At 41.4% G+C, this 24,860-nt stretch overlaps 2 protein-coding genes across 3 annotated transcripts; one reads left to right on the top strand and one right to left on the bottom strand.

Moving 5' to 3' along the window:
- The first annotated feature begins 765 nt into the window (after positions 1 to 765).
- Positions 766 to 11,931, top strand: LOC121536581 (START domain-containing protein 10). Of its 2 annotated transcripts, XM_041843978.1 has the most exons (7): positions 766 to 1,103; positions 1,326 to 1,522; positions 2,234 to 2,381; positions 2,926 to 3,029; positions 8,679 to 8,796; positions 8,944 to 8,996; positions 10,589 to 11,931. In XM_041843978.1, exons 2-7 carry the CDS (start codon positions 1,337 to 1,339, stop codon positions 10,802 to 10,804), a joined length of 825 nt encoding a protein of 274 aa, XP_041699912.1. In that variant the 5' UTR covers positions 766 to 1,103; positions 1,326 to 1,336; the 3' UTR covers positions 10,805 to 11,931. The 2 variants fall into 2 exon arrangements, with proteins under 2 accessions (XP_041699912.1, XP_041699902.1); XM_041843968.1 differs by lacking the exon at positions 766 to 1,103 and having other exon boundaries at positions 1,115 to 1,522.
- Positions 11,932 to 19,578: 7,647 nt separating this feature from the next.
- On the bottom strand, positions 19,579 to 22,344 carry LOC121532072 (PDZ domain-containing protein 11). Its single transcript, XM_041837746.2, has 6 exons — positions 22,250 to 22,344; positions 21,120 to 21,223; positions 20,869 to 21,009; positions 20,688 to 20,786; positions 20,309 to 20,369; positions 19,579 to 20,168 (listed from the first exon to the last, which is right to left on the bottom strand). The coding sequence occupies exons 2-6, from the start codon at positions 21,210 to 21,212 to the stop codon at positions 20,134 to 20,136; spliced, it is 429 nt and encodes a 142-aa protein (XP_041693680.1). The 5' UTR covers positions 21,213 to 21,223; positions 22,250 to 22,344; the 3' UTR covers positions 19,579 to 20,133.
- Positions 22,345 to 24,860: the final 2,516 nt, after the last annotated feature.

Genomic DNA, 24,860 nt, shown 5'->3' with positions numbered 1-24,860 from the left:
AAAATAATGTATGCACTAACTGTAAGTCGCTCTGGATAAGAGCGTCTGCTAAATGACTAAAATGTAAATGTAAAATGTAGTCCACAATGCATTAGTGATAATTGCAACAACAATGTGACAGTTTCTGTGCCAGGAGGACATACATTTTATTTTTGCGTAAGATATTGTGCATTTACAATATAAAGTATTTAGACTTTGAGAGTGACTTATTGGCCAAACCGAAACGATTTATGACGGATAGGATCGAAAGAAAGGAAGCACTGCTCTCAGAGCAGCGTTCTCCCTTTTCAATCTTACCTTAACGTTATAATTATTCAGAGAAATCCCCTATGGCACCTAATACCCTACAATAATTAATGACCTAAATCAAGATTTGGCACATCATTGCGCACATGTTACACATGAAATATATCGAGGCAAAAATGTGACAGTAGCGTACAAATAACTAAATAAAACTCAATTGAATTAACATGAATCTGATTTCAATATCATTGAAATATATAGGTCTATGTAGCCCATACTGTAGCCTATTTATATTTTAATACAGTCATCTCTTTTTTCATTTTCATTTGAAGCGTCTTTATATCCTTCGCTTGTTATGCAAAGAAATGGGCAACTGTATTTGTAGTTGTCACATTACTTCTGAAGTTGTCAGCACAAAAGACAGATAAACGTCTTGATTTAGTGTTTAGCAGAAAACTGCATAAAGTGACGCGGAAGGGCAAAAAGCATCTAGCGACGTACTTGGCTGATCTAGGAGTGGTCTGAGGCCGTTGGTAATAACGAGCGTTTTCAAGAGCAACTTTAGCAACGATGGTTTTGGGAAACAGCTCGGAGATTTAACGATGCTCCTACGAAGGTTATAACGATTAACGTATCCTTAAGATGCTTTTGGGAAACCGGGCCCTGGACTTTATGTACGAAATAAATCTAGGGCTACCATCATTCCCAACGTCAGCCAAGTTGAGCTAACACAAGCTAGGAGTAGTTGGTCTCATTCCAAACCTAGGTGTGCAGACAAGATTCCTGTAGGCTACACCTGTGTGAATTTCGGAAACAGTGACGTGAGGAGCTGTTCTGCGTTATTTTCGGGTGGAAGCTGGGTAGGTCAGGAATCCAACACAAAAATCCAGTCTAACTTGATATGATAATTAGTGATTATCACCGGATTGATCTCACTGTCATAATATAATAGCATTTTGGAGGCAGGAGTATCGGACTGGATACACAACATCAATTCAGTGACTTTACTAACATTGTCTTTCGCACTTGTTTTACTGCTTGTTAAGTTGCTACCGTTTCCCCCTCCCCCCCGATTCATTCAGAAAACGTTATTATGTCTCGAATTCTTTCGGGAATTATACCAGACGAGGCAGTCTTCACAGACTTCAGAAGACAAGCCTTGTCAACGGACAACTGGTACAGTAAATATGACAAGAACGGAATGGAGGTCTGGGTCGAGGTGGCCCCTGTAACATCCCCTCAAGGAAACAAAAACGTCCCTAAAGTTCACAAGATAAAGGTAAGGACACTTTGGCTTGACTCATCTGTCGATTTGATACACAGTAGTGTAGCCTAATGTGTTAGCACTGTAACAGTATAAAGTTATAGCCATGGATCAGTTGAGTTGTTTGACCAAAATATGTTATATTTTCAGTCAACTATATTGACAAAATAGGGGCATATCCTGTATTCCATTATGAATCCCATAGTCTGAATAGAGCAATAGCCATTGCATTAAAGGACTAACTTTTACCCTTTTCTCTCTTTTGCCTGACTTTTTCTAATGTATCTCTGTCAGGGCTCTCCAACCCTGTTCCTGGAGAGCTGCCATCTTGTAGGTTTTTGCTCCAACCCTAATCTAGCGCACCTGATTCTAATAATTAGCAGGTTGATGAGCTGAATCAGGTTAGTTACAACTGGGGTTGGAGCAAAAACCTACAGGTGGGTAGCGCTCCGGGAACAGGGTTGAAGAGCCTTTCAATGTCCTTGGAGACAGCGTAACACAGGTTTTCTGTTACACATTTCCACCATAATCATTTTGTGTGGCAGCATTGTTACAAGAACACCTAGGGGGTTTCCAGTTTTCAATGACCATTGGTTTATCTGGTGTCATATTTTATTGTAGTTAATACTCAACAGTTAAGACCCGATCTTGAGATGGAATTCATTTATTGTATTACTTCAATAATCAATTTACTTCAAGGCTCTCTTTTTGATTTTTTTATTTCAGTGCAGAATGACCATAAAAGATGTGTCGGCCGCCACCATGTATGACGTCCTTCATGATGGACTGTATCGCAAGAAGTGGGACCCCACCATGTTGGAGAGCTTTGACATTGCCCGTCTCTCCCCTAACACCGATTTGGGCTATTACTCATGTGCGTCCCTCTTATCTGCTTGAGTTAAAAGTGCTGTTCCACATTCCTCTGTTATTGTCTCAAACCTCTCAGTGCAAGAACCTGACTGGTCAAATTTACTAAGCGTTTGACTTTGAACCACAGGTTCAAACATGACATGACCACAGGTGAAAATGTGCAGTAAATCTGGTGTAAAGTATTTAATTTACATTCCTTCCACTTTCCCCTTGCTCTAAGGAACCCCTTTCTCCATGTTGACCCTCCACTGAGTCTCTCAGTTTCCATTTCATCCTCTCTCACTGACTTACATACATTACACTATATTGCAATGGTTCCATCAGCAGTTGTAGTCTACTTCTCATCCTGCCCTCAGGAGTTCAGATAAGGCATGAGGGAGCTGGTTTTCAGAGTGTATTTGTAGTCAACACGAGAGTGCAGTTGCTGCCACTGTTGGTCCTCTGAATCTTTGGTTACCATGACAGGAGGGTGGGGCAAGGAAGGGGTGTTGTTTGTAGGAAAGCTATCAAGTTGTTTTTAATTTGTTGTTGTCCCTTTTGGTTTTCAGGGCTGTGTCCGAAGCCACTGAAGAACAGAGATGTGGTGACTCTGCGTTCGTGGCAGGTGACGGACAACGAGTATGTGATCGTTAACTACTCAGTCAAACACCCGGTACGTACGCCTTGCACCTCCACCTCCTCTGTCTGTAGACTCTCTGGCTCTTAGCAACCATCCAGTACATACAGCAATCTGTCTCTGCTCTACCATTCGTATAGTTCAATGTCAGCTATTGTCCTCATACAGTGCCTTACAAAAGTATTCAGATCCCTTGGATTTCTTCACATTTTATTGTGTTACAAAGTGGGATTCAAATGGATTTAATTGTCATTTTTTTGTCAACAATATACATTAAATACTCTGTCAAAGTGGAAGAAACATTTGACTTTAAAAAAAGACTAATAAAAAATAATATAAAGAATATAGTCGTTGCATAAGTATTCAGCCCCTTTGTTTAGGCACGCCTAAATTAGTTCAGAAGTAAAATGTAGCTTAACAATCACATAAAAAGTTATATGTACTCACTCTGTGAAATAATAGGGGTTGACTTGATTTTTAAATGATTAAGCCTTCCTCTGTCCCCCATACATACATATGTAAGGTCCCTCAGTCAAGTATTGACTTTAAAGCACAGATTCAACTACAAAGACCAGGGAGCTTTTCAAAAGCCTCATTAAGAAGGGCAGTGATTGGTAGGTTGGTAACAATAACAAATCAGACATTGAATATCTCTTAAAGCATGGTCATGTTACAAATTATGCTGTGCATTATGTATTAAACCACCCAGACACAACAAAGATACAGTCGTCCTTCTGAACTGAGCTGCAGGACAGGAATGAAACTGCTCAGGGATGTTACCATGGGGCCATTGGTGATTTTAAAATGGCTACAGAGTTCAATGGCTGTGATGGGAGAGAGCTGAGGATGGATCAATAACATTGTAGTGACTCCACAATAATGACCTAAATGACAGAGTGAAAATAAGAACACAAATATACAGAATACAAATATTCCAAAACATGCATTTTGAATGCAACAAGGCACTTAAATAATATTGCAAAAAAACATGGCAAAGAAATGCACCTTTTGGCCTAAATGCAAAGCCCTATGTTTGGGGCAAGTCCAACAACACATCACTAAGTAACTGCCTCCTTATTTTCAAGCATGGTGGTGGCTGCATCATGGTATGGGTATGCTTGACATCGGCAAATACTGGGGAGTTTTTCAGGATAAAAAGAAACAGGATAGGGCTAAGCACAGGCAAAATCCTAGAGCAAAACCTGCTTCAGTCTGCTTTACACCAGACACTGGGAGAGGAATTCACCTTTCAGCAGGACAATAATCTACAACACAAGGCCAAATCTACACTGGAGTTGCTAACCAAGAAGACAGTGAATGTTTCTGAGTGGCCAAGTTACAGTTTTGACTTAACCCAATGAGTCCCACCGTCGTGCCGGCATGATTTAGGACTTCTAACCCTTTTTAAACATTGTGGTACCAACTATTAGTCTGTGTGATTAACGGGGGCTGAGCTAGAGCAGTGTTTGTGGGACCCCGAAGGGGCCCGGGGCTGGATATTTTTTTACAAAAACGTCTGTAGAGTCAAAATGGTTTGAGCTACAAACGATTTAAAAGCTACAGTTTCTATGAAAAGCTGAGATTCACGAGCACGCACGTGTACCACGCATGTTTTGCTCTATGACCCTCACAAGCTACAAAAGTCATTAGAAGGTAAGGGGTTCTTCTACATAGGAAATCCCAGGACATAGTGTCAATAATACTGTAATAAGCTCACATAAACTCAGCAAAAAAAGAAACAGCCCTTTTTCAAGACCCTGTCTTTCAAAGATAATTTGTAAAAATCCAAATAACTTCACAGATCTTCATTGTAAAGTGTTTATCCACTGTTTCCCATGCTTGTTCAATGAACCATAAACAATTAATGAACATGCACCTGTGGAACGGTCATTAAGACACTAACAGCTAACAGACGGTAGGCAATTAAGGTCACAGTTATGAAAACTTAGGACACTAAAGAGGCCTTTCTACAGACTCTGAAAAACACCAAAAGAAAGATGCCCAGGGTCCCTGCTCATCTGCGTGAACGTGCCTTAGGCATGCTGCAAGGAGGCATGAGGACTGCAGATGTGGCCAGGGCAATAAATTGCAATGTCTGTACTGTGAGACGCCTAAGACAGCGCTACAGGGAGATAGGACGGACAGCTGATCGTCCTCGCAGTGGCAGACCACGTGTAACAACACCGGCAAAGGATCGGTACATCCGAACATCACACCTGCGGGACAGGTACAGGATGGCAACAACAACTGCCTGAGTTACACCAGGAACACACAATCCCTCCATCAGTGCTCAGACTGTCCGCAATAGGCTGAGAGAGGCTGGACTGAGGGCTTGTAGGCCTGTTGTAAGGCAGGTCCACACCAGACATCACCGGCAACAATGTCGCCTATGGGCACAAACCCACCGTTGCTGGACCAGACAGGATTGGCAAAAAGTTATCTTCACTGACGAGTCGTGGTTTTGTCTCACCAGGGGTGATGGTCGGATTCGCGTTTATCGTTGAAGGAATGAGCGTTACACCGAAGCCTGTACTCTGGGGCGGGATCGATTTGGAGGTGGAGGGTCCTTCATGGTCTGGGGCGGTGTGTCACAGCATCATCGGACTGAGCTTGTTGTCATTGCAGGCAATCTCAACACTGTGCGTTACAGGGAAGACATCCTCCTCCCTCATGTGGTACCCTTCCTGCAGGCTCATCCTGACATGACCCTCCAGCATGACAATGCCACCAGCCATATTGCTCTTTCTGTGCGTGATTTCCTGCAAGACAGTAATGTCAGTGTTCTGCCATGGCCAGCGAAGAGCCCGGATCTCAATCCCAATGAGCACATCTGGGACCTGTTGGATCGGAGGGTGAGGGCTAGAGCCATTCCCCCCAGAAATGTCCGGGAACTTGTAGGTGCCTTGATGGAAGAGTGGGGTAACATCTCACAGCAAGAACTAGCTAATCTGGTGCAGTCAATGAGGAGGAGATGCACTGCAGTACTTAATGCAGCTGGTGGCCACACCAGATACTGACTGTTACTTTTGATTTTGACCCCCCCTTTGTTCAGGGACACATTATTCAATTTCTATTAGTCACATGTCTGTGGATCTTGTTCAGTTTATGTCTCAGTTGTTGAATCTTGTTATGTTCATACAAATATTTACACGTTAAGTTTGCTGAAAATAAACGCAGTTGACATTGAGAGGATGTTTCTTTTTTTGCTGAGTTTAGTTGCTGTCACAAACTCCATACAGTTGTCACTGACTAGTTGGATATTCATTTCCCACTGAGCAAACAATTTCTGTACTTACAACATCCATATCAATTCATTTCTATCCGATTTTTGCTTTGGCAGATTTCTTTTAATACGGTGAGGGAAAAAAGTATTTGATCCCCTGCTGATTTTGTACGTTTGCCCACTTACAAAGACATGATCAGTCTATAATTTTAATGGTAGGTTTATTTGAACAGTGAGAGACAGAATAACAACAAAAATCCAGAAAAACGCATGTTATAAATTGATTTGCATATTAATGAGGGAAATAAGTATTTGACCCCCTCTCAATCAGAAAGATTTCTGGCTCCCAGGTGTCTTTTATACAGGTAATGAGCTGAGATTAGGAGCACACTCTTAAAGGGAATGCTCCTAATCTCAGCTTGTTACCTGTATAAAATACATCTGTCCACAAAAGCAGTCAATCAATCAGATTCCAAACTCTCCACCATGGCCAAGACCAAAGAGCTCTCCAAGGATGTCAGGGACAAGATTGTAGACCTACACAAGGCTGGAATGGGCTACAAGACCATCGCCAAGCAGCTTGGTGAGAAGGTGACAACAGTTGGTGCGATTATTCGCAAATGGAAGAAACACACAATAACTGTCAATCTCCCTCGGCCTGGGGCTCCATGCAAGATCTCACCTCGTGGAGTTGCAATGATCATGAGAACGGTGAGGAATCAGCCCAGAACTACACGGGAGGATCTTGTCAATGATCTCAAGGCAGCTGGGACCATAGTCACCAAGAAAACAATTGGTAACACACTACGCCGTGAAGAACTGAAATATCCTGCAGCGCCCGCAAGGTCCCCCTGCTCAAGAAAGCACATATACAGGGCCATCTGAAGTTTGCCAATGAACATCTGAATGATTCAGAGGAGAACTGGGTGAAAGTGTTGTGGTCAGATGAGACCAAAATCGAGCTCTTTGGCATCAACTCAACTCGCCGTGTTTGGAGGAGGAGGAATGCTGCCTATGACCCCAAGAACACCATCCCCACTGTCAAACATGGAGGTGGAAATATTATGCTTCTGCTAAGGGGACAGGACAACTTCACCGCATCAAAGGGACGATGGACGGGGCCATGTACCGTCAAATCTTGGGTGAGAACCTCCTTCCCTCAGCCACGGCATTGAAAATGGGTCGTGGATGGGTATTCCAGCATGACAATGACCCAAAACACACGGCCAAGGCAACAAAGGAGTGGCTCAAGAAGAAGCACATTAAGGTCCTGGAGTGGCCTAGCCAGTCTCCAGACCTTAATCCCATAGAAAATCTGTGGAGGGAGCTGAAGGTTCGAGTTGCTAAACGTCAGCCTCAAAACCTTAATGACTTGGAGAAGATTTGCAAAGAGGAGTGGGACAGAATCCCTCCTGAGATGTGTGCAAACCTGGTGGCCAACTACAAGAAACGTCTGACCTCTGTGATTGCCAACAAGGGTTTTGCCACCAAGTACTAAATCATGTTTTGCAGAGGGGTCAAATACTTATTTCCCTCATTAAAATGCAAATGAATTTATAACATTTTTGACATGCGTTTTTCTGGATTTTTTTGTTGTTATTCTGTCTCTCACTGTTCAAATAAACCTACCATTAAAATTATAGACTGATCATGTCTTTGTCAGTGGGCAAACGTACAAAATCAGTAGGGGATCAAATACTTTTTTCCCTCACTGTAATTGACATTTGACAATAAAAGTCATGAATGCAACTGTTTATGTGAAATTGTTTTGTGTTCTATTTGTAGCCCTGGTTGTCCTGAAAAGAAAATGGTAAACCACTTCATTGTGATGCTAAATATAAGGGCTACATGCAGATAAAAGTCAGAAATATGAAGAGCAGATTTTTGCTGGGGTCTCGGGACTGATGCGGTTAAATCTGCTTGAAATACTATGGCAAGACATAAAGATTGCTGCCTAGCCATGATCCCCCAACATCTTGACAGAGCTTGAAGAATTTTGAAAACATTCATGTGCAAATATTGCACAATCCAGGTATGCAAAGCTCTTAGAGACTTACCCAAGAAGACTCACAGCTGTAATTATTGCCAACATGTATGGACTCAGGGAGCTGAATACTTATGCAAAGACTATATTTATTTATTTATTTATTACATCTTTCTTTTTTTCTTCCACTTTGACATTACAGAGTATTTTATGCAGATTGTTGCCAAAAAAATGACAATTAAATTCATTTTAATCCCACTTTGTAACAAATAAAATGCGAAGAAATCCAAAGGGTCTGAATTATTTTGCAAGGCACCACCTTGTGTATATTTAACAAGTTGAGGTGGTTCTAATGCGGATGAAGAAGTTATGTTTTTATTGCAATGTAACATTCAGTTACTAATAGTTACAGAATGTTACATCAGTCCACATACGCCCCAAATATCAGCTGATTTGGTTCTTATTACTTTCATCACAGAAATATCCTCCCAAAAAGGACCTTGTGAGAGCCATCTCCCTCCTGACTGGCTACCTGGTGAAGGCCACAGGACCCAATAGCTGCTCCTTTACCTACCTCTCACAGGCTGACCCCAAAGGTGAGACCCACCGTCCACTGACCACCTTCAGCTCCTATGTTTCAGTTGTCTTTTCTTTGTTGAAAGATATTTGATACAGTGTATGTTACACTACAGGTACCAAGAGTTGCTGTGAATATTTATTATTTGGTTTATTCTGTATTTCAGGTTCTCTTCCAAAGTGGGTGGTGAACAAAGCATCTGAGGTTCTGGCTCCCAGGGTATGTAAATAAAATCAGACAACATTGTTATTCATCTTCCTTCAGTTAAATTCTTTAGCTTCTTTGTGTTTGACGACAGAGTTATAACTGGTTTTTAATTTGGTTCCAAAGCAACAATCAGCCAATACCTGTGTGTGTTTGTGCACGTTACGGTGGTAATTCTTGGAACCATGGTAACCATATAAACCCACTGGAAGGTTCTGTCCTGCTCAGTTTTTTGGGACAATTCAGTCTCTTAGGCAGAGCAAATGACTCTCAGCGGCCCTGTAGAACTTGTTCTTCTGGTTTCATAGCATGTGCAGCGTGAAACTATTCCAGGCAAGGTGTGTCTTTGTGTGTGAAACCAAGACTGTGTGTGTAGCTCATAGCTGTGATTGAATGGAAACCTGATGATTAATGATCAACAGCTAGCTTCTCATCTTAAATAGCACCCCACTTACACTCATTGTAATATCATTACATTATGTACAGTGCCTTCAGAAAGTATTCACACCCCTTGGCTTTTTCCACATTTTGATGTGTTACAGCCTAATTTGAAAATTGATTAAATTGACATTTTTTAAGAGTGGTACTCAGTTGATGTGTTGTTGGATTTGCCCCAAACATAACACGTTGTATTCAGGACATAAAGTTCATTTCTTTGCCACATTTTTTGCAGTTTTACTTTAGTGCCATATTGCAAACAGGATGCATGTTTTGGAATATTTGTATTCTGTACAGGCTTCCTTCTTTTCACTCTGTCAATTACGTTAGTATTGTGGAGTAACTACAATGTTGTTGATCCATCCACAGTTTTCTCCTATCACAGCCATTAAACGCTGTAACTGTTTTAATGTCACCATTGGCCTCATGGTGAAATCCCTGAGCGGTTTCCTTCCTCTCGGGCAACTGAGTTAGGAGGGATGCCTGTATCTTTGTAGTGACTGGGTGTATTGATACACCATCCAAAGTGTAATTAATAACTTCAACATGCTCAAACGGATATTCAATGTCTGCTTTTTTTAAATTTTTTACCCATCTACCAATAAGTGCCCTTCTTTTTTTGCGAGGCTTTGGAAAACCTCCCTGGTCTTTGTGGTTGAATCTGTGTTTAAAATTCACTGCTCAACTGAGGGACCTTACAGATAATTGTATGTGTGGGGTACAGAGATGAGGTAGTCATTCAAAAATCCTGTTAAACACTATTGCACACAGTGAGTTCATGCAACTTATTATGTGACTTGTTAAGCACATTTTTACTCCTGAACTTATTTAGGCTTGCCATAACAAAGGGGTTGAATACTTATTGACTCAAGACATTTCAGCTTTTCACTTTGAATCAATTTGTAAACATTTCTAAAAACATAATTCCACTTTGACATTATGGGGTATTTTGTCTGTAGGCCAGTGACACAAAATCACAATTTAATCCATTTTAAATTAAGGCTGTAACACAACGTGGAAAAAGTCAAGGGTTTGGGAGGTGTGAATACTTTCTGAACGACTGTACATGCATATGACTCAGGCCAGAACTGTAAAAAAAATGAAGTGAAGGGGAAAAACTAGGCTGAGGCTCAGCTCTCGGTCTCTGACGCACTCCTCTCTCCCTGCAGGTGTTGAAGTGTGTGCACGAGGCAGGCCAGAGTTACCCCGAGTGGAAAGAGCAGAATTCTCCGGATCAGAAGCCCTGGTTGTACCCAGAGCAAAGCACCCTGCCCATGATGGACGCGGCCGAGCTGACCATCCAGCGGGCGGACTCTCTGGAGAACGTAGACGAGACCTCCCAGCTGGACGTTCAGGAGATTAACAAAGCAGAGCACAGCAGCTGAACACATCTGTCAGAGGGGATGAAGCCTAGACAAGAGAGGATGGATGGACACGCTCACGCAGACCTAAAGACTCAAGTCCTCAACCTCTCCATGGCACATGATCCCAATCTTTAAAGTTTTACGATCCACCCCCAATTTATTTTGTATTTATCCAGTTTTTGCCTTATAAACCACAGTTTATGCCTCTAAGGAGGACGAAAGAATTAACTGTTTACATCTGTTTGGCCTTATGGAGCTGAACAACATACCATCGAGTGGCAATTCTGGTTCATCCCCTCCGCCTGAACTGATAATTCAGCCAGTGTTTGCCAATGTACTGTGCCAACTCCAGACAATGCACTGGCAGAAGTGTTAGAAGGACTTGGTTGTTGATTGTTACGTACAGCTACTTTTAGAAACGGCAGCATCAGGTATTTTTATATTACCAGCCATGCTTCAAAGTTTTTTATACAATTTGATATGAGGTATGGAATAATTCAGAACCAAGTTAAAGAATAGCCAGGATTGGCTGTTTTGATTTCCTGAGTATAAATGAAGTGAAAAGATTTATTTGTATATGATGTTTTTTTTATTTGATGGAATACTTATTTATTGAGCTACATTGTATTTCACTATTGTCCTGATATCACTGGAAACCATGAGTATGGATAGACAGAAAGTGCCTTGTCATTCTGTAGGTTCCCATATCGATATTGGTATTTATTGAAAGTTTGCAATCTGGGAGCAAGACAATGGAATTCATTCCATTGCTGGTTATATACCCTTGGTGGTTATGTATGCTTTGGTATTAGTGTAGGCACTGATCCAATGGTGACTTCATTAAATTGAAATATTTTAAACAAAATATCACATTTAGTATTTTAACAAATGTACACAGGGAGTTATTCATTTATAAAGTGAATTGTATGATACATTTTTTTGTGTTATTAGCTGAAGAATTAGAATCACCATCATATCTTACCCCTTTTAAAGTGTATATATTTTCATAAAGTTACTGATAAGTAATGTCATGACAGAGCAAGCAAGGATCCTGAAGTTAGCCTTGCAAACAGCTCTTGAACTTGACTTTGAAGACATAAATGATTGTAAAGTTCTTGTTTTTTTATAAACCTCAGATATGGTTCACATGTATGTGTGTGTGTGTAATTACTGTGTTTTGCTGTGATTTTGCTGTGACAGTCAGTCAACCACCCAACAGAAACTCAAAGTGGAACAACAAGTTAATCTACTGTGGTGTGACTGGAGCAATACAGGGAGGCCTGTTGTTCTCAGGAAGGGAGGGTGTTATCAGGGCACATAGGACCATATTGTAGCTGCATGTGGAACATTACCTGATTTAACCTACACTACCGTTCAAAGGTTTGGGGTCACTTAGAAATGTCCTTGTTTTTGAAAGAAAAGCAATGTTTTCTTGTCCATTTAAAATAACATCAAATTGATCAGAAATACAGTGTAGACATTGTTAATGTTGTAAATGGCTATTGTAGCTGGAAACTGCTGATTTTTAATGGAATATCCACATAAGCGTACAGAGGCCCATTATCAGCAACCATCAGTCCTGTGTTCCAATGGCACGTTGTGCTTGCTAATCCAAGTTTATCATTTTAAAAGGCTAATTGATAATTAGAAAACCCTTTTGCAATTATGTTAGCACAGCTGAAGACTGTTGTGCTGATTAAATTAGCAATAAAACTGGGCTTCTTGAGACTAGTTGAGTATCTGGAGCATCAGCAATTGTGAGTTCGATTACAGGATCAAAATGGCCAGAAACAAATAACTTTCTTCTGAAACTCATGTCTATTCTTGTTCTGAGAAATGAAGGCTATTCCATGTGAGAAATTGCCAAGAAACTGAAGATCTTGTACAACGCTGTACTACTCCCTTCACAGAACAGCGCAAACTGTCTCTAACCAGAATAGAAAGAGGAGCACAACTGAGCAAGAGGAAGAATACAGTGAGGGAAAAAAGTATTTGATCCCCTGCTGATTTTGTAGGTTTGCCCACTGACAAAGACATGATCATTCTATAATTTTAATGTTAGGTTTATTTGAACAGTGAGAGACAGAATAACAACAAAAAAATCCAGAAAAACGCATGTCAAAAATGTTATAAATTGATTTGCATTTTAATGAGGGAAATAAGTATTTGACCCCTCTGCAAAACATGATTTAGTACTTGGTGGCAAAACCCTTGTTGGCAATCACAGATGTCAGACGTTTCTTGTAGTTGGCCACCAGGTTTGCACATTTCTCAGGAGGGATTTTGTCCCACTCCTCTTTGCAGATCTTCTCCAAGTCATTAAGGTTTCAAGCCTGACGTTTAGCAACTCGAACCTTCAGCTCCCTCCACAGATTTTCTATGGGATTAAGGTCTGGAGACTGGCTAGGCCACTCCAGGACCTTAATATGCTTCTTCTTGAGCCACTCCTTTGTTGCCTTGGCCATGTGTTGTCATGCTGGAATACCCATCCTCAACCCATTTTCAATTCCCTGGCTGAGGGAAGGAGGTTCTCACCCAAGATTTGACGGTACATGGCCCCGTCCATCGTCCCTTTGATGCGGTGAAGTTGTCCTGTCCCCTTAGCAGAAAAACACCCCCTTAGCATAATATTTCCACCTCCATGTTTGACAGTGGGGATGGTGTTCTTGAGGTCATAGTCAGCATTCCTCCTCCTCCAAACACGGTGAGTTGAGTTGATGCCAAAGAGCTCGATATTTCCCTCATATTTTTTTTTATTTCACCTTTATTTAACCAGGTAAGCCAGTTGAGAACAAGTTCTCATTTACAACTGCGACCTGGCCAAGATAAAGCAAAGCAGTGCGATAAAAACAACAACACAGAGTTACATATGGGGTAAAAAAAAACATATAAAGTCAAAAATACAACAGAAAATATATATACAGTGTGTGCAAATGTAGCAAGTTATGGAGGTAAGGCAATAAATAGGCTATAGTGCAAATTAATTACAATTAGTATTAACACTGGAATGCTAGATGTGCAAGAGATTATGTGCAAATAGAGAGACTGGGGTGCAAAAGAGCAAAATAAATAACAATATAGGGATGAGGTAGTTGGGTGGGCTAATTTCAGATGGGCTGTGTACAGGTGCAGTGATCGGTAAGGTGCTCTGACAACTGATGCTTAAAGTTAGTGAGGGAGATAAGAGTCTCCAGCTTCAGAGATTTTTGCAATTCGTTCCAGTCATTGGCAGCACAGAACTGGAAGGAATGGCGGCCAAAGGAGGTGTTGGCTTTGGGAATGACCAGTGAGATATACCTGCTGGAGCGGAGACTAATCAGCACAACAGTTTTCAGCTTTGCTAACATAATTGCAAAAGGGTTTTCTAATGATCAATTAGCCTTTTAAAATGATAAACTTGGATTAGCAAACACAACGTGCCATTAGAACACAGGACTGATGGTTGCTGATAATGGGCCTATGTAGATATTCCATTAAAAATCAGCCGTTTCCAGCTACAATAGCCATTTACAACATTAACAATGTCTAGACTGTATTTCGGATCAATTTGATATTATTTTAATGGACCAAAAAATTGCTTTTCTTTCGAAAACAAGGAAATGTCTAAGTGACCCCAAACTTTTGAATGGTAGTGTACATTACCTGATTTAGCCTACATTACCTGATTTAGCCCATGTTAAGCTTCTGTAACCATGTAGTAATGATACTTTCATTGAAAGAGGAAACAAAATATGTCACAGAATATCAAATAAAGTTATTGGGAGGGTTGAGAGTTTAAACATGTTTTATTTAATGTTCTACGAGAGCATGATCTGTGAAGTGGGTCACAGGACAGAAGATAAAGAGTTGACACAGCGAAAACAGGTTCTACTATCCTGACTCCATCTTTAGGGTCATTAATGGACAATTTTGATTTTTTTACACTATCTAATCTATTTCAGACATGTTAAAACATATTTGGAACTCATTCCGTGCTGACATTTTAAAGGTGAGGGACCATAAACTATGGCACAGGATACAATGTGATTTTGTTTACTGTATTGAGCTTCATACAAGGCAAGTATTAATTTATATGAGAGTATGTTGTCGCCATAGTTGAATGAAGGATGTTGGCACCTTAATAGTTGACACGTTATGTCAAATATAATTTCAGTTAGTTAATAAATCTATACAATTATTTGTGTAATAGTTAGTCTGAAAAATGCTATAATCTTAGATAATCTAAACATTTCATATTACATTTACACAGTATCAAGGCATTATCAGGTCCTTGGTCCATTATGTTTTTTTGAATATCATTCAACTGTTCTCTATATATAAATATGTATATACTGAACCAAATTATAAACGCAACATGCAACAATTGTAAAGATTTTACTGAGTTACAGTTCATATAAGGAAGTCAGTCAATTGAAATAAATAAATTAGCCCCTAATCTATGGGTTTCACATGACTGGGCATAGGCCCACCCACTTGGGAGCCAGGCCCAGCCAATCAGAATGAGTTTTTCCCCACAAAAGGGCTTCATTACAGACAGAAATACTCCTCGGCACCCCCTCAGATGGCTGCCGTGATTACATGTGGTCTGCAGTTGTGAGACCGGTTGGACACTCTGCCAAATTCTATAAAACGACGTTGGAGGAGGCTCATGGTAGAGAAATGAATATTCAATTCTCCGGCAACAGCGCTGGTGGACATTCCTGCAGAAGGCATGCCAATTGCCCGCTCCCTCAAAACTTGAGACATCTGTGGTATTGTGTTGCATGACAAAACTGCACATTTTACAGTGGCCTTTTATTGTCCCCAGCACAAGGTGCACCTGTGCAAAGATCATGCTGTTTAATCAGCTCCTTGATATGCCACACCTGTCAGGTGGTTGGATTATCTTAAAGGATAAAATGCTCACTAACAGGGACGTAAACAAATTTATGGAAAATGTCTGCAATCTTTTATTTCAGCTCATGAAACCAGCACTTTACATGTTGCATTTATATTTTTGTTAAGTATATATACACTACCGGTCAAGAGTTTTAGAACACCTACTCATTCAAGGGTTTTTCTTATTTTTACTATTTTCTACATTGTAGAATAATAGTGAAGACATCAAAACTATGAAATAACACATATGGAAGCATGTAGTAACCAAAAAAGTGTTAAACAAATCAAAATATATTTTATATTTGAGATTCTTCAAATAGCCACTCTTTGCCTTGATGACAGCTTTGCACACTCTTGGCATTCTCTCAACCAGCTTCGTGAGGTAGTCACCTGGAATGCATTTCAATTTACAGGTGTGCCTTCTTAAAAGTTAATTTGTGGACATTCTTTCCTTCTTAATGCGTTTGAGCCAATCAGTTGTGCTGTGATAAGGTAGGGGGGTGTACAGCAGATAGCCCTATTTGGTAAAAGACCAAGTCCATATTATGGCAAGAACAGCTGAAATAAGCAAAGAGAAACAACAGTCCATCATTAATTTAAGACATGAAGGTCAGTCAATACGGAACATTTCAAGAACTTTGAAAGTTTCTTCAAGTGCAGTCGCAAAAACCCTCAAGCGCTATAATGAAACTGGCTCTCATGAGGACCGCCACAGGAATGGAAGACCCAGAGTTACCTCTACACATCTCAACATCAACTATTCAGAGGAGACTGTGTAAATCAGGCCTTCTTGGTTGAATTGCTGCATAGAAACCACTACTAAAGGACACCAATAAGAAGAAGATATTTGTTTGGGCTAAGAAACATGAGCAATGGACATTAGACTGGTGGAAATTTGTCCTTTCGTCTGGAGTCCAAATTGGAGATTTTTGGTTCCAACCGCCGTGTCTTTTTGAGAAGCGGTGTGGGTGAACGGATGATCTCCGCATGTGTATTTCCCACCGTAAAGCATGGAGGAGGAGGTGTTATGAAAAAACTACATCAACAGTATGAAAAAAATGTAATAATGAATGCACTCACTAACTGTAAGTCGCTCTGGATAAGAGCGTCTGCTAAATGACTAAAATGTAAAATATGTCATGGTGTGGGGGTGCTTTGCTGGTGACTGTGTCTGTGATTTATTTAGAATTCAAGGCACACTTAACCAGCATGGCTACCACAGCATTCTGCAGCGATACGCCATCCAATCTGGTTTGGGCCTAGTGGGACTATCATTTGTTTTTCAACAGGACAATGACCCAACACACCTCCAGGCTGTGTAAGGGCTATTTGACCAAGAAGGAGAGTGATGGAGTGCAGCATCAGAAAGACCTGGCCTCCACAATCCCCCGACCTCAACCCAATTGAGATGGTTTGGGATGAGTTGGACCGCAGACTGTTGGAAAACCATTCCAGGTGAAGCTGGTTGAGAGAATGTCAAGAGTGTACAAAGCTGTCATCAAGGCAAAGGGTGGCTGCTTTGAAGACTCTCAAATATAAACTCTATTTTCATTTGTTTAACACTTTTTTGGTTACTACATGATTCCATATGTGTTATTTCATAGCTTTGATGTCTTCACTATTATTCTACAATGTAGAAAATAGTTAAAATAAAGAAAAACCCTTAAATGAGTAGGTGTGTCTAAACCTTTGTCTTGTACTATGTATGTATGTATGTATGTATGTATGTATGTATGTATGTATGTATGTATATATATATATATATATATATATATATACACACACATACAGTGGATATAAAACGTCTACACACCCCGGTTAAAATGCCAGGTTTTTGTGATGTAAAAGAATGAGACAAAGATAAATCATGTCAAAACTTTTTCCACTGTTAATGTGACCTATAATGTGAACAATTCAATTGAAAAACAAACTGAAATCTTCGAGTTGGAAAAATGAAAAATAAAAACCTTACAATAACCTGGTTGCATAAGTGTGCACACCCTCTTATGACTGGGGATGTGGCTGTGTTCAGAATTAACCAATCACATTCAAACTCATGTTAAATAGAAGTCATTACACACCTGCCATCATTTAAAGTGACTCTGATTAATCACAAATAAAGTTCAGCTGTTCTAGTAGGATTTTCCTGACATTTTCTCAGTTGCATCTCAGTGCAAAAGCCATGGTCCGCAGAGAGCTTCCAAGGCATCAGAGGGATCTCATTGTTGAAAGATATCAGTCAGGAGAAGGGTACAAAATAATTTCCACAGCATTACATATACCATGGAACACAGTGAAGACAGTCATCATCAAGTGGAGAAAATATGGCACAACAGAAACATTACCAAGAACTGGACGTCCCTCCAAAATTTATGAAAAGACGAGAAAATGGTCAGGGAGGCTTCCAAGAGGCCTACAGCAACATTAAAGGAACTGCAGGAATTTCTGGCAAGTACTGGCTGTTTACTACATGTGATAACAATCTCCCGTATTCTTCATATGAATGGGCTATGGGGTAGGGTGGCAAGACAGAAGCCTTTTATTACGAAGAAAAACATCCAAGCCCGGCTGAAGTTTGCAAAAACAAACATCAAGTCCCCCAAAAGCACGTGGGAAAATGTGTTATGGTTGAACTTTTTGGCCATAATTCCAAAAGGTATGTTTGGCGCCAAAACAACACTGCACATCACCCAAAGAACACCATACCCACAGTGAAGCATGGTGGTGGCAGCATCATGCTTTGGGGCTGTTTTTCTTCAGCTGGAACCGGGGCCTTAGTCAGGGTGGAGGGAATTATGAACAGTTCCAAATACCAGGCAATTTTGGCACAAAACCTTCAGGCGTCTGTTAGAAAGCTGAAGAGGAAGTTCACCTTTCAGCACGACAAAAGCATAGCTTCACCAGAAGATTAACGTCTTGGAATGGCCCAGCCAGAGCCCAGACCTGAATCCAATTGAACATCTCTGGGGTGATCTGAAGAGGGCTGTGCACAGGAGATGTCCTCACAATCTGACAGATTTGGAGCGCTTTTGCAAAGAAGAGTTGGCAAATATTGCCACGTCAAGATGTGCCATGCTAATAGACTCCTACCCCAAAAGACAGTGCTGTAATAAAATCAAAAGGTGCTTCAACAAAGTATTAGTTTAAGGGTGTGCACTTATGCAACCAGGTTATTGTGTTTTTTTGTTATTTTTCTCAAAGATTTGTTTGTTTTTCAATTGAATTGTTCACGTTATAGGTCACATTAAAGGTGTAAAAAGTTCTGATATGATTCATCTTTGTCATCACAAAAACCTGGCATTTTAATAGGGGTGTGTAGACTTTTTATATCCAGTGTAAATATATACAGTGGGGGAAAAAAGTATTTAGTCAGCCACCAATTGTGCAAGTTCTCCCACTTAAAAAGATGAGAGGCCTGTAATTTTCATCATAGGTACACGTCAACTATGACAGACAAATTGAGAAAACAAAATCCAGAAAATCACATTGTAGGATTTTTGATGAATTTATTTGCAAATTATGGTGGAAAATAAGTATTTGGTCACCTACAAACAAGCAAGATTTCTTAGCAAGATTAACTTTTTGGTAAAAACTCAACTAATTTGCAAATAAATTCATAAAAAATCCTACAATGTGATTTTCTGGATTTTTTTTCTCAATTTGTCTGTCATAGTTGACGTGTACCTATGATGAAAATTACAGGCCTCTCATCTTTTTAAGTGGGAGAACTTGCACAATTGGTGGCTGACTAAATACTTTTTTTCCCCACTGTATATGCTCAGTTGGTAGAGCATGGCGCTTGCAAAGCCAGGGTTTTTGGGTTCGATTCCCACGGGGGGCCAGTATGAAAATGTATGCACTCACTAACTGTAAGTCGCTCTGGATAAGAGCGTCTGCTAAATGACTCAAATGTAACATTTTTATAAAATTAAAATAAAGGGCTGCAAGCTTTATTCCTGTCATCACTCAATCCTTTGATGGCATATTCAGTGATTCTAATTTCCCTTAAGAATATGTCCCTTTGACATGCACTTCAGTTGATGTAGTTTACATATCAGAGTACTGTAAATAATGTATACTATTTACACACCATAATGCTCCAGGTCCCCTACATATAAAATAAACACTAAGCATGTCAGCATCAACACCAGAGAAAAGTCTCTGTCTTCAATGAATGACTCATTGTGTAAGTGAGTGAACACCTGATATAACAACATCCTTTCAGCATCTGAAGCAGTGTGCATCGTTTAGTATGCAGAGGGGGAATGCAACGTCTTTATATGGTCCTGGGGTGTAAATGTGAATGGATCCAGTTAGTCATGCGGTCGTTCATCCTTAGGTTGAAACAGAGGGCGGGGGCTGTTGTCTGTGGGAGGAGGACACTAGTGAAGTGCAGGTCTATCCACCAAGGACATCAACTCCTATGAGATGGACACTGTCTCACTCACTCTCCCGGGTAACTCTTCTGCCACCTAGTGCACAGTCCTTTCCTTCTGTCTCTGGTAGTCTGTGAGAAACATTAAGTTACATGAAGTTTAAAACTCCACAAGTTGGAGAGGAGATAAACAGACAATAATGGCATCATTTATATACAATTTAGGCACCTTCTAAATAATAGATGGCGGAGCAGGTGATAGCAACACTTACTGTAGGGAAAGAAGCGCACCCTCATCAGAATCTCTCTGGCAGTCTTCAGAATCTCAACAGCCTGAGAGGAGAATAAACTTTTTCTATGAGTGACAAATGTATGCCTGAAAAATGTGAACCTTTTTATAAACATAAGTTAGTGTTGAGGTACAAAATGAAGTAATGAGATTTATCAAGAGGTATAGTGTTGTGTGTACCAGAGGAGGCTGGTGGGAGGAGCTATAGGAGGACGGGCTCTTGTAATAGCTGGAATGGAATCAATGGAACAAAGTCAAACACCATTCCATTGATTCCATTCCAGCCATTACAAGAGCCCATCCTCCTATAGCCCCTCCCACCAGCCTCCACTGGTGTGTACATTCTACAGCATATCACTAACCCTCGAGTGCTCTATGTCCTGGAAGTCCACCTCATTGACAGACAGCACCTGATCTCCCTCCTGGAGCTCTGCCCTGTGGGCATCTGAATCTGGGACCACCTATCATACACACACAGAGAGATTAAGGAGATTGGGCAGTAGCACCAGGCTCAGCCTCATCCTCTCTCTCACACACACACACCTTGGAGATGAAGATGCCCAGCTGGGAGGCCTTGCCCCCACGGATGTTGAAGCCTAACTGTGCCCCTGGAGGTTTTTTCAACACGATGGTGCGTGGCAGGAACTGGGTCAGCTCATTGTTGTAGTCAGGATGGTGGATCCGCTACACAGACAGACACAGAGGGAACATCGTTGAAGATCTGTGGTGGTGGCGCCCTAGACTGAATGTTGCCAGTGTTATGACAGGGTATGGATGTCATGTCAGGCTCATACCTCCTGCGGGGCTATCCATGCTGGGGGACTCTCGTAGGAAGGCAAAAAGACAACTGGGAGTTGGTAGTCATCATACGGGATCTTTTGGTCCATGGTTTCAAAACCTATTGGTTAAAAAAGCATAGGCAATGATAATTACAGCATTCAATAGTCTCTCCAAAACAAAATTTTATGTTATGTCTGTTTGGAGGCTGTGGGACACTAAAAGGCACTACATGGTCAATTCATTGTCTGCATTGTCAGTGTAGCATTTCATATGGCCTCTGCAGAAGTCAGGGCATTCATACTTCTTGCGCTTTGCCAAGCAGTGCAGAGCGGTGTGAAGAAAGTTGTCAAGAAAGAGAGTTTGTGTTTATACAGACCTCGCGCAATCACATACTGTCAACCAATCATGTAAATGCGGAGATATATGGAGACCTCCACATTGTTACAAAATGTGAGAAGCCACGGCGATGCGGTACAGAGGTCAATTTGGCCTCTGCGTGCCTCCGCGTTTGCGTCACACCTTCCAAACGGCGCCTCCGACCACATTTCGGATCAAGCATAAATTGGCTTTTAGGGGTTTCAATGGGGAACAATTCTACCCGTCAAGTGCGCTGCATGGTTTTTGCGTCACTGTTTAATTAGCATTCCCGATTTCGCGGGCTGGTTTATTTTTTTTTTTTCGAAGAGGGAGTGGTTCCTTTGGCCATGGACAGGATTTTAGAGATATGATTCTGCGCTGGCAAGATTACAGAAGGTAATTTGGCCAAATTAAATATAGCAAATATTCACAGGAGGTTTGCCTCAGCATTACAGTTTTACAAGCAATAAGCGGGACAATAACTTATTGAACAGGGACTCGCATCAAATTCCATTAACGTTACTAGCTCAGCCATTAGTTCCTGCATTTTTCATGTTAGCAACAGCAACCTGTCCTGACATTTGTTGTTAGGTAGCTATCACCAGTTAGCTAGCTTGCTAATGCTAGCTAGCGTAGGCGGAGATTACAAGCTGTATCGGCGTCATTCTGACAAAATACCGCAAGTAAACTACAGATTACTTTAAATGTTACAATGAATCTAAAACATAAAGACAGTTATTATATTAATGTAATCTAGCTAGCTACAAATAGCAACAAACAATCTTACCAGGCAAAAAAGAGAACTTCCCTTTCAAGCCACGCCCTGCTGACGAGTCATGGGTAACTGCATACGTTGAGTTCCTGGGAGTGGGTGTAGAAAGCGAATCAGTTAATTGGGCAAATTTGATGCCACTCAAGACCGTTTTGCGTGGCTGCTGTGTTTTCAAACATTCTGTGTGTGTCTTGGTAGACAGATGACTGTAAGGTACTTAAGTTAGGCCAACATTTTGCCATTCGCTTTGAGCTGTGTCTTTGGTGTAGCTACCTAAGGTCTTTGTAGATGTATACAAGCTTTTTTATTGCTGTCTAACATTAACGTGGCTATAATCTACCAAATTGACGTTAGGTAACCTAGCCTGTTAATGTACCTATCATAACCGAGAGTCCTGTTTGCTGTGAGCGAATGTTAGCAAACGTTATCAACTCATCTAACTAACTAACTACCTAGTTTACTAAACTATATGTCATTTGTGTTTGACAGCATATTACAGTTTGTAAAGCTGCTGTATCATTGCCCCTTCTGCCAGCCATCAGTTATAAAGCCCCGAGCCTATGCCAGTTTGTGGGCATACATTTTAGTCTCACATATTGAAGGCTGTGCCGCATAGAGGTAAGCACATGTAGCTACAGTAATTGCGCCAACATATATACAAAATCAAATATGTAAATACTTTTTTCACAGTAGGGGGAGTGTTACAGATAGCTAGCCACATAAAGCCTACCAATTAATTATACTTGTAAGCCCCTATGAATGTTTGTCTATAGTAGAGCTGGGATGATAAATATAAAATTATTGATATCGATCAAACCAATAATTTATCAGACATTTTACTGATATCGATGCACACTATATACTTATTGTTCATTTTATAGTTATTGTGAAATTTTAGTCGATTTATCGGGATATGGATTTATGTCCATATCCCCTAGCTCTAGTCTACAGGCTCTGACATGAGGTTGGAATGAAATATTTCCAGGGATTACAGTCCCCTGTAGCTCAGTTGGTAGAGCATGGCGCTTGCAATGCCAGGGTTGTGGGTTCGTTTCCCACGGGGGGCCAGTATGAAAATGTATGCACTCACTAACTGTAAGTCGCTCTGGATAAGAGCGTCTGCTAAATGACTAAAATGTCAAATGTAAATGTTATTACATGATACCATGATTAATATAGGCTAGCCAGGCTATTTGCATCCCCTTCCATGAAAATTTTTTTCCATTTCAGAGGGATCTGTGGATGCTGGTGGCGTTTCTGCATCTGAAGCCTTTCGACATGAGAGAGTGGTGGAACCGAGTCATACAGAGGCCTGTCACACAGGGGGACAGGACCGGCCTTCAGAACCTGCAGGCTCTGGTCAAGTGTATCGCGCTGCGTCGTATGAAGACCAGTCGTGTGTGTGTGGGCGGCCTCTGCTCTCTGCCGGAGAGGAGCATTAGAATAGAACAGGTGGAGCTGACACAGAAAGAGAGGGAGGAATACAAGCTGGCACGCACAGAGGGACACCACCATCAGCAGGTATGTTGCAGAGGGGTCCGTCCTCAGGAACTATGCGGATGTTCTGGCTATCCTGGTCAGGCTGAGACAGTTCTGCTGCCACCCTGACCTGCTGGGCAAGACCACTACATACAGGTGTGGTAGCTGTGACTCCTGCAGAGTTATGAGAGCATCTGATAGAGAGGCTGAGGCTGGTGCTGGGCAGTGGCTCTGCTGAGGATTGTGTTGTGTGTCTGGACTGTCCGTCTGCTATCATCACACACATCTACTGCAGATTCTGCATCGCAGAGGTCATACTTACTGAGCAGGAGCAGGTGTGGTGACCTCTGCAGATCAAGGCCAGTGAGCTGGTGGAGTTTCCTCAGGAAGAAGAGGAGAGCAACCTCCAAGGTGGAGAGACTAATGTCTAGCCTGCTCAGACCGCACAGTGAGGACAACAGCAGCAAGAATCTGGTTGTCTCTCAGTTCACACGCTTCCTCACTCTACTGAAGGTCCCTCTCTGGGAGGAGGGTTTAAGGTTTGTGCGTCTGGACGGCACTGAGCCCGAAGAGGTGGGCGCAGCTCATCCAGGAGTTTCAGAGCAATGCACCCGGCAGCCCATTAATCATGCTTCTGTCAATCAAAGCCGGAGGTGTGGGGCTAAACCTCACAGCCGCCTTGCGCGTCTTCCTCATGGACCCAGCAACAGAGGACCAGTGTGTGGACCGCTGTCACCGCCGCGGCCAGAAGAGAGACGTTGTCATCACTAAGTTCATAGTGAAGGACTCCGTGGAGGAGAACATGGTGAGGATTCAGAGGCAGAATCTGGTGGAGAAGGCTTTCGGCCTCACCACAGAGAAGACGTTGCGCATAGATGATTTCCAAGCCCTCATGGAGCTCTAGACGTCTGACTGTTCGATGGAGACTCCTCACTGTTCTTTTGTTATTTAATATCCTTTATGTATTTGTGGAACCAAACACACAACAATGCCTATCTTTTAGAGCAGTTGTTTCAAAAAATGTGTATGTGGGAATACATTTTGTGGCAAACCAGAAAAAAAAGGAGGGGGGGAAGTCATGACATTCTTCTGAGAATCACCAGGGACCTCACAATATGATGTTATCACCATACTTAGGTGCTGATAC

Source organism: Coregonus clupeaformis, chromosome 2 (assembly GCF_020615455.1).
Source record: "Coregonus clupeaformis isolate EN_2021a chromosome 2, ASM2061545v1, whole genome shotgun sequence".
Classification (NCBI taxonomy): domain Eukaryota; kingdom Metazoa; phylum Chordata; class Actinopteri; order Salmoniformes; family Salmonidae; genus Coregonus; species Coregonus clupeaformis.
The sequence above is the reverse complement of the archived record's forward strand: the minus strand, read 5'-3'. Positions and strand labels throughout refer to the sequence as shown.